Below are 14,478 nucleotides of genomic sequence, written 5' to 3'. Positions count from 1 at the left end.
AAAAGTTTTTATAAGACCCAGAGTTTTCATGAGACAAGTAATAAGATGGCATTAAAGATCAAGATAATTTTTTCTCAAGAAGACATTAAGGTGCTTTCTATATTTGGTCTATAGGTAGTTTCAGAAAATAGCTTGATAAGAAATAGAATCTACTAAGAAAAATATCTGGAGACCAATAAGACTTAACTCCAAATCTGACTCGTAGAAGGCTGCCCCATTAATGCATATGAGGTATTTGTAGCTCTTATTTGAAAGTGGAGAGTAAAGAACTATTCTTTTAAAATCTTAAAAGAAGAAAATGAGAAAATGTAATGGTCATGAAAATAAATATACTTAAATATAAAGAAGTTGATAACAAAAGGATATTCAAATGGTCATATATGCATCCAATGAAGCTGGAATTTTATAAACTTATAAAAAAACTTTATAAACTTATAAAACAGCTTTAATTCTTTAATTTAAAGGTCACTTATGACAATTCCAGAGGGGGAGAGAGCCTCAGTCATCAAAAAATATTTTTCATTAATACAGCAAATATAACCACATATAAAGGTAGATATATTCCAGCAAAAGGCTTCAATTTTAATAACTATCATTATAACTAAATTCAATACACAGGACTGTATATAACATTGCATTACTTATTCGTTACACCACATTCCTCTCTTAAAAAAAAGTTCATGAGGATCAATTCCACTTCTTGAATAGACTCCCACTAGACAGAAAAGTGATGTATTGAAATTGAAGTAGTTTTCAATTTAAGTAGAATAAATTGAAGACACATCTTGTTAAAAAAAAATCTAAAACCAAGTAATATAAAGTAGGCTAAAGTCTCAAAGTTTCATTGGTAGAAACACTAATAATCAGACAAAAGCTCCCTAGATGATGAAACTATTTTACTTGAAATGAACGGAAAGATCAATGTAACAATTTTCAGTTTCATGTATTAAATAATTGCTTCTTTTTTTTCAGTACCTACTTCTGATGCGTGCTGTCATTAATTGTTTGCAGTAATTTGTCATACATAATGTCTCTGCTTCAAATTGCCATAAATATAATTAACTTTATAAATAGTTATTTTATAAATAACTAAATAACTTTTTATGTTTGACAGATAAAAATTAAAATATATAAAGTATACAATAAAAGTTTAAAATATCTTCTGATGTACATTAAAAATATTCCGCACAGAAAGTATTAGCACAAAAAAAAAAAAAAAAAAAAAAAGAAAGTATTAGCACAAGCATTAGAAAAACTTATAAGTTATGACCAAATACAGGTAAGAAGAGACTGTAAAACAATACAGGATATCAAGATGACATTGTAATTGTGGATTTTTAAAAAAATTTTATATGAAAATTTACTCCAGGAATTTAGGATTCATTGCTCTATCCTAGAAGATATTTAGAAGGCAAAGACCTAAATAGAGTAGCTGTTCTCAATCCAGAGATAAACAAGGAAATCATATCACTAGTTTGAGATTTTGAGTTTTGAGAAATGATGTATAGAAAAAGACTACACAAATAATAAATACTATAGGAAAGAGATCATCATGAGTACATTTCAATAAACTAAATGCCAACAACATGAAAATACTTCTTAACTCTGACTCTTTCAATGATAGTCTTACTATTTTTATATGCCAACCTCTACATTTTATATAGAACAGTTTTAACATGAAACTCAATTTTAATAATAATTCCTAGTTAGAGGACTCACAAAACCAGAGGGATTTTAGTACTAAATCTAAATTAGCATAAGCATTTAACAAACTTCTTAATTTATCAAATTTATCACCAAGAGGGGAATTGTCAATTATGCATATACCGAATTATATCATTACAGTGCAGCTTTGGGACAGTTAATCATGAACCTTCAGTAATCATGAATAACTAGTGAACATTTGGCAATCCGAGAGCAATAACATAAACAAGAAAGGTAATCGCATCAGAACAAGAGAGGTTTCAGAGAAGCTTGCAGGCAGTGAACCATGCCATCTCTGATGATTAAACCAGAAAAGAAAAAAAAAATTAAATAGACAGACACATATTAATATTCAATTCTTTTCTGTGCTGAAGGTCTCATGGCAAAAGGACCTGTCCACTGATTAGGATATTTTACTTTCTAACGACTGGCATTTTCTTTTTTAACAATGGAATAATGACAAGTAATTAGGGAACATTATCTCATAATAGGAAAACAGTGAATTCTGAATAATGTGCCACATAGACACGGTAGCTGCACTATAGTCAGGGTGTAATTTCATTTAAGCAATCATCGACAACATAGAGATTATTCAAATATGGTATGCCAAAAAATGTTCTATCTTAAAGGGGGTCGGGGGTAGAGATCATTTTTACCTCAGCTATTGTTATAGAATCTGGATACAGTGTGTGAACCAAATGATTTGCCAACATGATGTAAGTCAAAGCATCTTCATCTACTTGTAGTCCAAAATACTCATGGTAATCACCTGAAAAAGTCTCACCTGGAAAACAGAAAATCAATATGGATGCATTATGTTAGCACGCAATTCTTAACTCTGCACAAATGCCACCCCCCCCCAATTAGTTGGTTTATATCAGTTTTGTTATCAGAGCAAAGACTAATAGACCTTGATACCACATAATGCTATTAGTAACTATATGATCTAACTTAAAAAGTAGCAGATGACTATATTCAAAGTTCAGACGATCCTGCAACTCAACGTTTGTTTTACAAAAGCAAACAAAATCTGTATGATTTAAAATTTTAAGTTAATTTGAACTGAATTGTCCAGCACAAAATAAAATACCAGCAATTTATAAATTTTAAATTTTAGATAACTTTTTTGGTCACACTGAGATCTTAATGATAGCTCCTATTTGATCCCTCTGAAGGCAAGCAAATAGGAAAACCATCATAAAATTGAGAAATAATGTTTATATTATTTTAAATATGGCTAGAATTTATGGATTTCCTATGATGACAAAAACAGTTTAATATCCCTCAACTTCTTTCTACCATCCCTTGCCCTGTCCCCTGATTTTGATTGCTTATAGTATATTTCACTTAGTGGTATTATACTATTAACTTGCTATTCTTTCAGCTGTTTATGATTATTTTTAATTAAGTCTAATTAGTGCTGAATGCCTGCCTTTTTCCCCCGCTGATTTCTTATACATAAGTTCTTTATTTTGACTCCTTTTTTTTCAGTTTGCTCAATTCTATCACTGAAGGATATTTTTACGTGGATTCAACAATTTCTTTCAAATGTATCCTTCAATGGAAATTCAAATATCCAATTCTCAAGTCACAGTTTCTATCCTTAAGAATTTTGCAGACACTGCTGTGGCAATGGAATAGTATGAGCTCAGCCATTTTTTTTTTTTCATTCATGCAGGTAAATTACTTTTTCTTTGAGATATTACTTGAATTTTTCCTTATTATAGAATTTTATAAATTAAACATTCTGTGTCTATGTTAATAGTGTCATCTCAGATTTCTTCTGGTATATTATATAATTTTTTGCAGTTTCAATTTTTATTTTCATCTTCATCTCAAAGTTGGGAAACATGCTAAATAACTCAATGTTTTTCTTTCCATTTTTTGAGCTCTCTACCCATAAGAAGCATATACCATATCCATAGACTTCAGTTCATTTCCCCAAGTCCACAATTCTTTGGAAAACACCTAGCCCTCAGCAGAGGAAGGTTCTGAAGGCACAGGCATGTAGGTGCTTTAATCTAGGAGAAGCTCTTTCTTAAATTTTATCATGATTGCCTTTTTCATCTCCAAAGTCAGCTTCTCTCCAAAGTGGAGGGTATCAATGAAATTTGTCATGTTTTATAGATTCAACTTGCTCCCTAGAATTGTTTCATGGGCAGGGGTTAGGTAGCACCAGGAATAAGACCAGATAACAGCAGACTCTGACTGTAGCAGCTTTTCTTGGCAGTTACATTTTGATTTCTAAAGTCTCTATCATGGATTGATTGTTGTCAGTAAATTGTTGTTACTGTTTAGTCACTAAGTCATGTCCGACTCTTTGTGACCCATGGACTGGTGCCTGCCAACTCCTCAGTCCATGGGATTTCCCAGGCAAGAGTGGGTTGCCATTTCCTTCTCCAGGGCATATTCCCAATCCATGGGTTGAATCCAAGTCTCTTGTTTGGCAGGCTGATTCTCTACCCTGAGCCACCTGGGAAGCCTCCAGGTGAATATAGATACATATTTTTACTTAAAAACATATGTCACTGTTTTTTGGAGGGTTTAGCCAAACAGACAAGGCCTACCACACTTCAGAAGGTTGTAAAAAATATTTGAGTAAATGCTATAAAAACAATGTATTTCCTACAACAAAGTTTTAATGCAGAAGAAAATAAAATGAGGTATCTACACAAGCAGTTATTTTTATACCACCCAAGAGTCCTTCTGAAGGCAGTTTACAGGGTTAAGTGAGATAATAGTTAAATAACTATTTTCATATTCTTATGCTATATACTTTCATATACTTATGTTACACTAAATAACATTTTCATATACTCACTTTGAGTCACTTTGTTCTCATATAAAGAGGATTTTTAAAAGATTTAATTAAACTTTTGATTTTGAGATAACTGTAGATTGTGTGTGTGTGCTTGCTCAGTGCATTTGACTCTGCAAACACCTGGGCTGTAGCCCACCAGGCTCCTCTGTCCATGGGATGTTCCAGGTAAGGATACTGGAGCGGGTTGCTATTTCCTCCTCCAGGGGATCTTCCCAACACAGAGATGGTACTCGTATTGGCAGGTGTATTCTTTTACCACCAAGCCACCTGGGAAGCCACAGTTATATGAAATAACACACAGTGATCCTATGTAGACTTTACTTGTTTTCTCAACATTTGAAACGCCATGGTGTAATGGCATTTTCAATGGGAACATGTGAAAAGCCATGGTGTAATGTCCCAGCCAAGGTCCTGGCGTTATACAGTCAGGATATAAAATTACGTCACAGGTGGCTCACCTGACATCCTTTTCTAATGAGATCTGCCTTCCTCCTGCCTTTGCACCATGGACCTTAACCCTTGAGACCACTGCCTTGTTCTGTTTACTTTGCCACTACAAGCATGATACATAAAAGTGATCATATTATATGTATGTCCTTTTTTGAAATGCTTTTTTCTCTGTCAGCATAATCCTCTGAAATTAATCCAAATTGTTATATGTATTAATATCATTACTGTTTATTGCTAAGTAGCATTTCATGCTATAGATGTACCACATTTTTTAACCATTCATCTATTAAAGCATGCCTGGCTTGTTTCCAGGTATTAGTTATGAATAAGGTTGCTAAATATTTGGTCATTAAAAAAACAATAATATTTCTACATGTTACCTATTGAAGGATTAGGATTCTGTGATTCCACTTATTTGTACAACTTTTAAACTGAAAGGCTCTGATCCATAGTTTTAATTACAAATTAATTTACAATTTAATTTTAACTGAGCACATTTATAAAATGTATACATTATCTTCAATGTTTAATATGCAAAGGAACCCATACATTAACAAATGTTCTCATTTATTAATTTTGTTATTTATTTTTCACTACAATTGCTGTCATTTTCACAGCCTGAGACTGGTATAATAAATTATATCCTTAAAAAAATTTTTTTAGAAGAATGCCACACATTAAGGAGAGCATATTATTATTAAGTAGAAATATTTCAAAGATAATCAATACCCTTTATAAAAAGTTCAAAAATACTTTATAAAAACTATTTATACCTGACTTCCTGCCAAAAAGGGATCAGAAGTGATTAGATACATAAAAGAACTAATAAAAATCAAGCCAATAATAATGGTCACTGTAGCAATGTAACTGAATCCTAAGCCTAGTTGTAATCTTCCAGTAAAAATATAAAATAAAATCATTAGTTACATCTGGAATGTATCAGGTTACCTACCTATTCCATGGTGATGATAGAGCATTGATGTAACCCCGTCAAAACGAAATCCATCAAAGCCGTACTCTTCCAACCACCACCTTATGTTTGACAGAAGAAATCTTAAAACTTCCCAGCTAAAATAACAGATAAATACATATTTAGGCATAATGTATAGAGCATTTTCCTTGTTATTCATCCTTTGCTAAGAATAATTATTAAAATAAAAATTTCTATCTTAGGAATCATGATGTTCAAAGAAATATACCATATAAACACCAGAAAGCTACTAATATTTACATCCTTTGTTTGATGAAATTCATCCTAAAAGGAAAATCTGTTAAATTCCTTTAACTAAAAAATCACTCAATGTCTGAGAAACACTAAGAAAAAAATGGACCAGTCTGGTCCAAAGTGCAGGAGCACTGTCTTGTTCAGTGCTTTAGCCTTAGCAAGCACACAGTGATTAGTACATAGTAGTGGTTACCAAAAAAATTCTATTACTTATTTCTGAATTTTAATCAAAATTTTTCATGTAAAATAACCACAGTTACTTATATTCTTCTTTTAGAAAACATAATTTCATTATCGGTAGAAAACTACCTTCAGCCTTCAGTGTTTGTTTAAAATATTTCCTTATTCTACAGTTTCAAACAGATATAGTTTAGAATAAAAATTCAAAGAAAAAAAGACTCCTGAAATCAACCTTATGATAAGCACTACTACACTTACTAGACTTGCTTTGTGACGGTAAAAGAAAGAGACCTAATTACTAGGGAATAGATGTTTAATAAAGTAAAAAGTTCTACAAGTTAAAGAGTCTTATACCCATAAAAACAAAAAGAAAAACAAAGAACAGTTATAACTCAATTAAATACGCCACATGAAATAAGTCTATTTCGGACAATTGAAAAGAGGGCATCATCAATTAGTATTTTTTTTAGTCATACAGTTATGGTTGAGTTCTCTATCTCATTATAACTATGGTTTTAAGACTTTAATACCTCATTTAGCTTAATGACAAAGCAGTAAGACTGTACACAATTCCTTAACCCACTTGAAATTTATGTATTTTTTTTAACCTTCCATATATTAAAGAGCAATCTGACCTAAGTGGAGATTAAGTCATCACAATCAACTCCAGAATTGTAAATCTAAACTCTGCAGTAAAATGAATATTGTTGGTAATTAACTGCTTTAGATAAGTTACTTTGAATTTTGAAAACTTACTCAAAGTTAAAAAGAGGAAAAAAAAAAAAAACAAACCAGAAATCCAAACAATCCAATTGATATGAAAGAGGGCCAGGAAATTCTAGATTGTTTGGCCAAGCCATAGCGAAGGTAAAACGAATATTCATTTAAGGCTTAAAAAAAACATTTCTGTTTAACAAAAAGAAATGGACAGATCAAAACTGCTCTATTTTACATAGAAATTTCTAATATCTATATTTTTGACTTTTTAATCAACAATCTTTTTCTTTCAGAGCAGTTTTGGGAGTGAAAGTCACTCAATCGTGTCGGATTCTTTGTGACCCCATGGACTATACAGCCCATGGAATTCTTCAGGCCAGAATACTGGAGTGGATAGCCTTTCCCTTCTCCAAGGGAATCTTCCCAATCCAGGGATTGAACCCAGGTCTCCCACATTGCAGACGGATTCTTTACAGGCTGAGCCACAAGGGAGTAGTTTTGAGTTCACTGCAAAAATTGAAAGGAAGTATATACATCTATACTCTTTTTTAACAAGTTTGCTCCATGAGAATTTCAGAAAAAAGTCTTGAATAAATTTGCATATTGATAACTCATCCTTAACAATGTTTTGAAAAGGACAGACTTTCCTAACTTGTCCATTTGATTAGTAATGTATATTTTACTTCTGAAAGGTAAACTGAAAGCTACTTTTAGCTCAAAATACCTCAGAGTAGGAACAAAATCTGCTTAAATAGGAAATCTCTTGGGCAGATTTATGAAGATATGAATATGTAAACCAGAGATCACAAACTGTCCCTGGGCCTGATCTGACATGCACTACTGTTTTATCTGTTTAGGGACCCTTGAACAACACAGATTTGAACTGCATAGGTGTACTTATATTTTTTAATAAATATAGAGTCTTCCCTCCATAATCTCAGATTTTGAATCCTTGGCTAGAGAGGGACCATAGTATTCACTGTACTACGCCTTACGCCATATAATCAAAACTATGGTTTTTCTAGTAGTCATGTATGGATGTGAGAGTTGGACCATAAAAAGGCTGAATGCCGAAGAACTGATGCTTTTGAACTGAGGTGATGGAGAAGACTCTTGAGAATCCCTTGGACTGCAAGGAGATCAAACCAGTCAATCGTAAAAGAAATCAATTGTGAATATTCATTGGAAGGACTGATGCTGAGGTTGAAACTCCAATACTTTGGCCACCTGATGTGAAGAACTGACTCATTGGAAAAAACCCTGATGCTGGGAAAGATTGAAGACAGGAGGAGAAGGGGATGACAAAGGATGAGATGGTTGGATGGCATCACCAATTCAATGGATATAAGTTTGAGCAAGCTCCAGAAGATGGTGAAGTACAGGGAGGTCTGGCATGCTGCAGTGCATGGGCTGGGAAAAACTCAGACACTACTGAGCAACTGAACAACAATAATGCCATTTTATATAAGGGACTTGAGCACTGGTGGATCTTGCTATATGGCAGGGCTCCTGGAATCAATCCCCTGAAGGTCCCGGAGAGACAACTGTGTCGTAAAATTTTCAGTTTGAATTTCTAAAGATGGCATATGTACTTTTGGGATCCTTTCAGTCTTATAACACCACATTCTCATATCAACGTTATTGATTTATTTACATCAATCCAGCTTGGACTGATGGACATGTTCTATCAACTTCTAACAGAAATGTCATGGACAAAATGTTTCCAAGGTAGTCACACTGAAATGGGAAAATAGTGTCCTAATATCTACAAAGATAAAAGAAGAAAAAAAGTCAATGATATTACCATTCAAAGTACAAAACAAGATGATGTCAATTTAATAATTAAAAAATATTCCTGCCCAATATCACATAGCTGATTAAAGGCAGAGTTGCCAAACATCCTACTGAATCCTATTACCACAATATTTAATCTACCCTCTTCCTGTCCAAACGGTGTTATGTTGCTGTTGTTTAAGGTGTTATGTTGTTGTTGTTCAGTCGCTAACTCATGTCTGATTCTTTGCAACTCCATGGACTGCATCATGCCAAGTTTCCCTGTCCTTCACTGTCTCCCAGAGTTTGTTTAAATTCATGTTGATTGAACTGGTGATGCGATCTAACCATCTCATCCTCTGCTGCCCCCTTCTCCTGTTGCTTCAAACCTTCCCAGCATCAGGGTCTATTCCAATCAGGAATCCATCTCCCTGACCATGGATCAAACTCATGCCCTCTGCATTGGGAGCTCAGAGTCTAAGCCAAAGAACCATCAGGGAAGTCCCGTAAGGAGCTATAAAACTGCATTTAACATACTTGGTTGTAACAATGTGAGTAGACAGATTCTTGGTACGAATAAACAGGAAAAGAATTTCCTGTGGTAATCAGAAATAATAATGAAAATGGAACATCTAATTAAAAAGTTCAAATGAGTTTAAAAAATACTAACTTCTATTTCTCTAAAAGGGCTTCCCGGAAGGCCCAGTGGTAAAGAATCTGCCTTCCAATGCAGGAGATATGGGCTCAAGCCCTGGGTCGGTAAGATCCCCTGGAGGAGGAAATGGCAACCCACTCCAGTGTTCTTGCCTGGAATATCCCAAGGACAGAGGAGCCCGGCGGGTTACTGGTCCATGGGATCGCAAAGAGTTGGACATGACTGAGCACACAGCATAATGAAACACCTCTAAAATGTTCTTGTTCAGGTGCTAAGCTGCGTCTGACTCTTTCTGACCCAATGGACTATAGCCCATCAGGCTCCTCTGTCCATGGTATTTTCCAGGCAAGAATACTAGAGCAGATTGCCATTTCCTATTCCAGGGGATCTCCCAGACCTGATTCAGGGATTGAATCTGCGTCTCTTGAGTCTCCTGCATTGGCAGGTGGGTTCATTACCACTAGTGCCACCTGGGAAGCCCAGATGACCAGAACTATATACATGAGTAAGTGCATGGACACGATCCAGAAATCAAAGTTGAAAAAGAGCAGGTTATAGAGAGTTAACAGAATCACTACAACAAAGATGTGGCTTTCTTTCTCATTTTTCTTACACTGTGTAAACTTCCAACTTAAGGCTGACAATGTATTTAATTATTATATAAAATACCTATTCCAGGTCACTGAAGTTAAATTATAAGAGGAAAGCTGGGCTGGGAGTTTTCCAGACAATCTCCAGATTTCACGATTCATTGGGAAGACCTACAGGACTTAGCATACAGGCATGTTCATGGCTATGATTTATATATACAGTGAAAGGATAAAAAGCATAAAGGGAAAAGAGAAAGGTGCATGGAGCAAAGTTCAGAGGAGTCTAGATGTGAGCTTCCAAGAGTCCTTGTCTCCTGATGGAGTCACCCTTAATTCCTCTAACAACAAAATATCACAACACTTGTGAAATGCTGTCTACCAGGGAAGCTCATTAGAGACTCAGTTCTTAGCAATTTTAATAGGGGCTAGTGAAATCTTACATATATGTTAAAAATCTAAATATAAAGGACCTCCAAGGTGAGGTACTCCTGTTTTGCACCCTACCTTCCAACAGTTACATGAATGATGAACTTATTAAGCTTATACATGAATGAAATAGTTCACTGAATCTAAGATCTGCCTTTTAAATAGAACACCAGAACAAGTTTAAGAAATATATACTAGTGAAAATATAAATTTCTGAAAGATGTCTATTACTATTTCTATTATCATAAATTTCAAACTCAGCACCCATAAATTGCATTTCCCTTCTTTGAGGGGGCTGAGAAGAAGAGTTATGATGTATTCCAAATTATGACTGAATTACAAATATTACTCAATAAGCTCTGCAGTAATAAATGAACTGAATCATCTCAATTGAATGGTTTGCCTTGAGTCAAAGTAGGAAAATGTCTGGCAAAGGGTACAATAAAAAAGGCAATTTACTTTTTCTACTTGAAAATGTCATCAGACAGCCTATAACACAGTTGATATATCCAGTTGATTAGAGGCCCATAAAAATTTAAAGTGGAATTTAAGAGCACTGTTTTACTTGGTATATTACAGCAGACAAGGTAGGACTTTGATTTTAAGATTATTCCATTGACACAAAGCCTTTAAAATCTATTCATAGAAACCACAAAATAACCTAGTTGCCAAACAATTGGAGGAGTTAGATGTTAACATTCAGAAGGGGATACTAACAAATACATACTGAGAAGCCAGCTTGAATGTATTTGAGAAGTAACCTATTTTAGTTATTAGCTTTCTATCTTAAATCAATTAGCATATAAATTAGAAACAAACACTAAGTCATCTATACCACAGAAGATCAATTGATTGGCTTACTCATGTATTTTATGAAGCAAAAAAACCCCAAAAAACAAAATTTCAAAAAATGAAATGCAGCTGACTTTCCTGTAAATCATAAACCACTAAAACTGTTTAAATCACAGATGTCTGATATAGAACTGAATATATCAATGGATAATATATATATTTAAGGATTTCTGGCAATCAAAATAATCAGGACTCTAATTGGTGTGGATGTCTGAAATATTCAACCTGTAATCAAGTAATGAGAATTTATTAAGAAAATTTTGTCACACACAGATAATTCTAATAATAAGATTTTCAGGAAATATCCCTAAAATCAAAACTGTTGATTGTCTCACATCTTGCAAATGAACTTTATAATGAAATAAAACATAGTCAAAATTTCTTGGCAAGCAAGTATAATCAGATGTAGCAACATTTATTAGATGTATTTACATTTTCTAATTCAAAACCATTTGTGGACTGTTGTATTTATTTCTGGTCCTGAGTAATTTCTAGGATTTTCAAAATCAGCAACTTATTCCACTAGATGTTACTAACTGTACTAATACTGTATAGTAACAAGTAGGAGATATTATTAAGTAGTGGTCAAATATTAAAAAATATGAAGAAAAATTATACATTCCTCTTAGCTATTACATAGTCTTTGAAGCTGAATTGCTATTTAAAAAGTACATCATAAAACCATGAAGCAAAAGTTACATGTTTTGATCTGGGTATTTCAACTGAGGCAGTAGATTGACCTTGAACAAAGAAAGTACTTTCAGGTTGCTTTTTTTTTAAATTCTTTTATAGAAAAGGTATGGCATGTCAAATAGAAGGATAGAGTCTTAAATCATAATGAAAATAACACTTTCTTAAAGGAAGATATTCTAAAACATCACCACTGAAAAGTAGGTAATATCTTACTATCTACACTATTTAAAAAAAATTTTAAAACTATATCTGTCAGTATAATTTTAATTAAATTAGCCAATAAGGGGAAAATGCTTTTTACTTTGCCAACAAATTATACTGTCGGTCAACTGGAATTTATTGAGAAAAATTTTTAAAGATGAAAAAGTACAAAAAGTGATTATTCATATCTAATACAATATAATAGTATCATTTATTCAATATAATAAAATATATCTGGGTCTTTAGAAACAGAATTATATTACAGCTACTGTATATATTAATTTTAAATAACATTAGGTAGCAAAAAGCACATGACTCTAACGAGACAAAAATATTAATTCAACTACTAAAAGTCTGTAATAATATAAATTTCAAAACACTGGTTTTTATTATAAAATATGGTTTTAAAGTTTTCTTTCCAATATCACATTTCAACTTATATAACTTTATTTTATTTAAATTAATATACAGTTTAATCATATTATATCCACTGAGCCCTGGTTATCTAAATTCATTATTACAATAAAACAGTTTCTTTCCCTTAAGGCCTAAATTGTACTTGGCTTATTAAATACTGAATTAAAATTAACTCCATTTATATTATCTATAAGTCTAATCAGGTATTCTCTAGGAAATAAGTAGGAATGGATAGCATATTTTACTTTTATATGCTAAATGCTTCCAATTATGTTTTTACTAAAAAAATAAATTCAACTTGAGAAATTTTCAAGTCTCTTTTTTCTCTAAATTTATATTCTTAACAAGCTTGGTTACCTGCTCAAGAAAGATGAGAAAAAGGTACACTTTACGGGAAGTGTGTATGTATGTGCTGGGGGCTGGGAAGCGGAATGGTAAGGGACCTTCAGTGAAAGTAAAAGTTTTTCAGTCTGACACAGGAAAACAAATAAATCTAAAGTAACTAGCAATCCTCTATGATAATGATTACAATGAGTGATTAAGAAATTAATAAATTTTCATATTACTTATTTTTAAATTGATTTACATCCCTCTGCTTTCTCACAAAAATTGCAAAGGTGATTTTTCAAAGCATTAGAGCAGATAAAATATGCTATTAACATTTGGAGAACATTTAGAAACATCTTTTTCAAAGTAGAGGGCCCCCAAAGCTGAGCAACTCAAGGTCCAGAAAGCAGAAAGCCAAGTTAAATCATCTCTTATAATGAAACATAAGGGAGGTCTTACATGAAAGTTTTACATATTTCATCTGAACAATCACTGCTCTTTTATACAACAAATCACTATAGGTTAGCTAATGACATATATATAGGTGTATGTCATTACAGGTATACAAATACACATCCATTTTTTTCAAACAAGATTAAAAATTCCACCTTATATATAAAATCAAGATAATTACTGCTTCAGATCAAAACTGACAGTGACTTAAACATATATAGATAAACATTACTGATAAATATTAAACTACAATTGGTAATTAGCTATTTTAATGGTAAAAGTTTGGAAACACTAACTATTCACCTATCAGTATTTCTCCTTTTTTAGTTTTCCCCCTCTGATTGATTTATTTCTCATAGATTAACTGTAATTATATTTCTATTGTAGAAAAAGCATTCATGATTTGATAATTTTCCATCATCTTATTAAAATTTGTAATTAGACATGTAATGTTTATTTACTTATATTTAGCCAGCTTCATTTCAGAAGACTGACTTGAGGCAAATTAAAGATAAGTACATAAAAAAATAAAATAAAAATTAAAAAAAAAATAAAGATAAGTACATATAAACAGCATCAGAAGTAAAGGAGAAGAATACAAGCTACGGAGAACAAAGGTCTGTAGAAATATTATTTTGGTTTATATAAAGTTATAGATATTTACAATACTAAAGAAGTTGCAGTGCAACAGTGTAGAATGACCATTAAGTAGACAAGCAGTCCAGGCAGATGATGAGTCAGGAAATACCCGTTGCATAGGGACAGATAAAGCACAAGGAAAAGAATAGCACCTATTAATAGTTCTTCAGGAAACAGTACATGCCTCTTTGTGTGTGTGTTCTGAAGGTGGGAAATTGAAGAAAACTTTATGGGAAGCTGCTATTTAATCATATTTAAATTTCAACTACATCTCCTTCAACAGTTTTCAAATTTGCACTAATCTTGCTAATTAATACATAGTTCTCTAATGTCTATTTGTACACATTCCTACAAA

At 32.7% G+C, this 14,478-nt stretch overlaps 1 protein-coding gene across 1 annotated transcript in view; it reads right to left on the bottom strand.

Moving 5' to 3' along the window:
* Window positions 1-14,478, bottom strand: part of GBE1 (1,4-alpha-glucan branching enzyme 1) — a 284,621-nt gene that overhangs the window by 85,722 nt on the left and 184,421 nt on the right. Inside the window, exons 8-9 of the mRNA XM_020916466.2 lie at window positions 5,928-6,043; window positions 2,361-2,488 (exon numbers count right to left, since the gene is read on the bottom strand). Of these exons, the coding sequence (XP_020772125.1) occupies window positions 2,361-2,488; window positions 5,928-6,043 (244 nt within the window). The remainder of the gene's footprint in view (window positions 1-2,360; window positions 2,489-5,927; window positions 6,044-14,478) is intronic.

The sequence above is a fragment of the Odocoileus virginianus genome, chromosome 25, assembly GCF_023699985.2.
Source record: "Odocoileus virginianus isolate 20LAN1187 ecotype Illinois chromosome 25, Ovbor_1.2, whole genome shotgun sequence".
NCBI lineage: Eukaryota > Metazoa > Chordata > Mammalia > Artiodactyla > Cervidae > Odocoileus > Odocoileus virginianus.
This window is presented reverse-complemented; position numbering and strand designations above follow the sequence as displayed.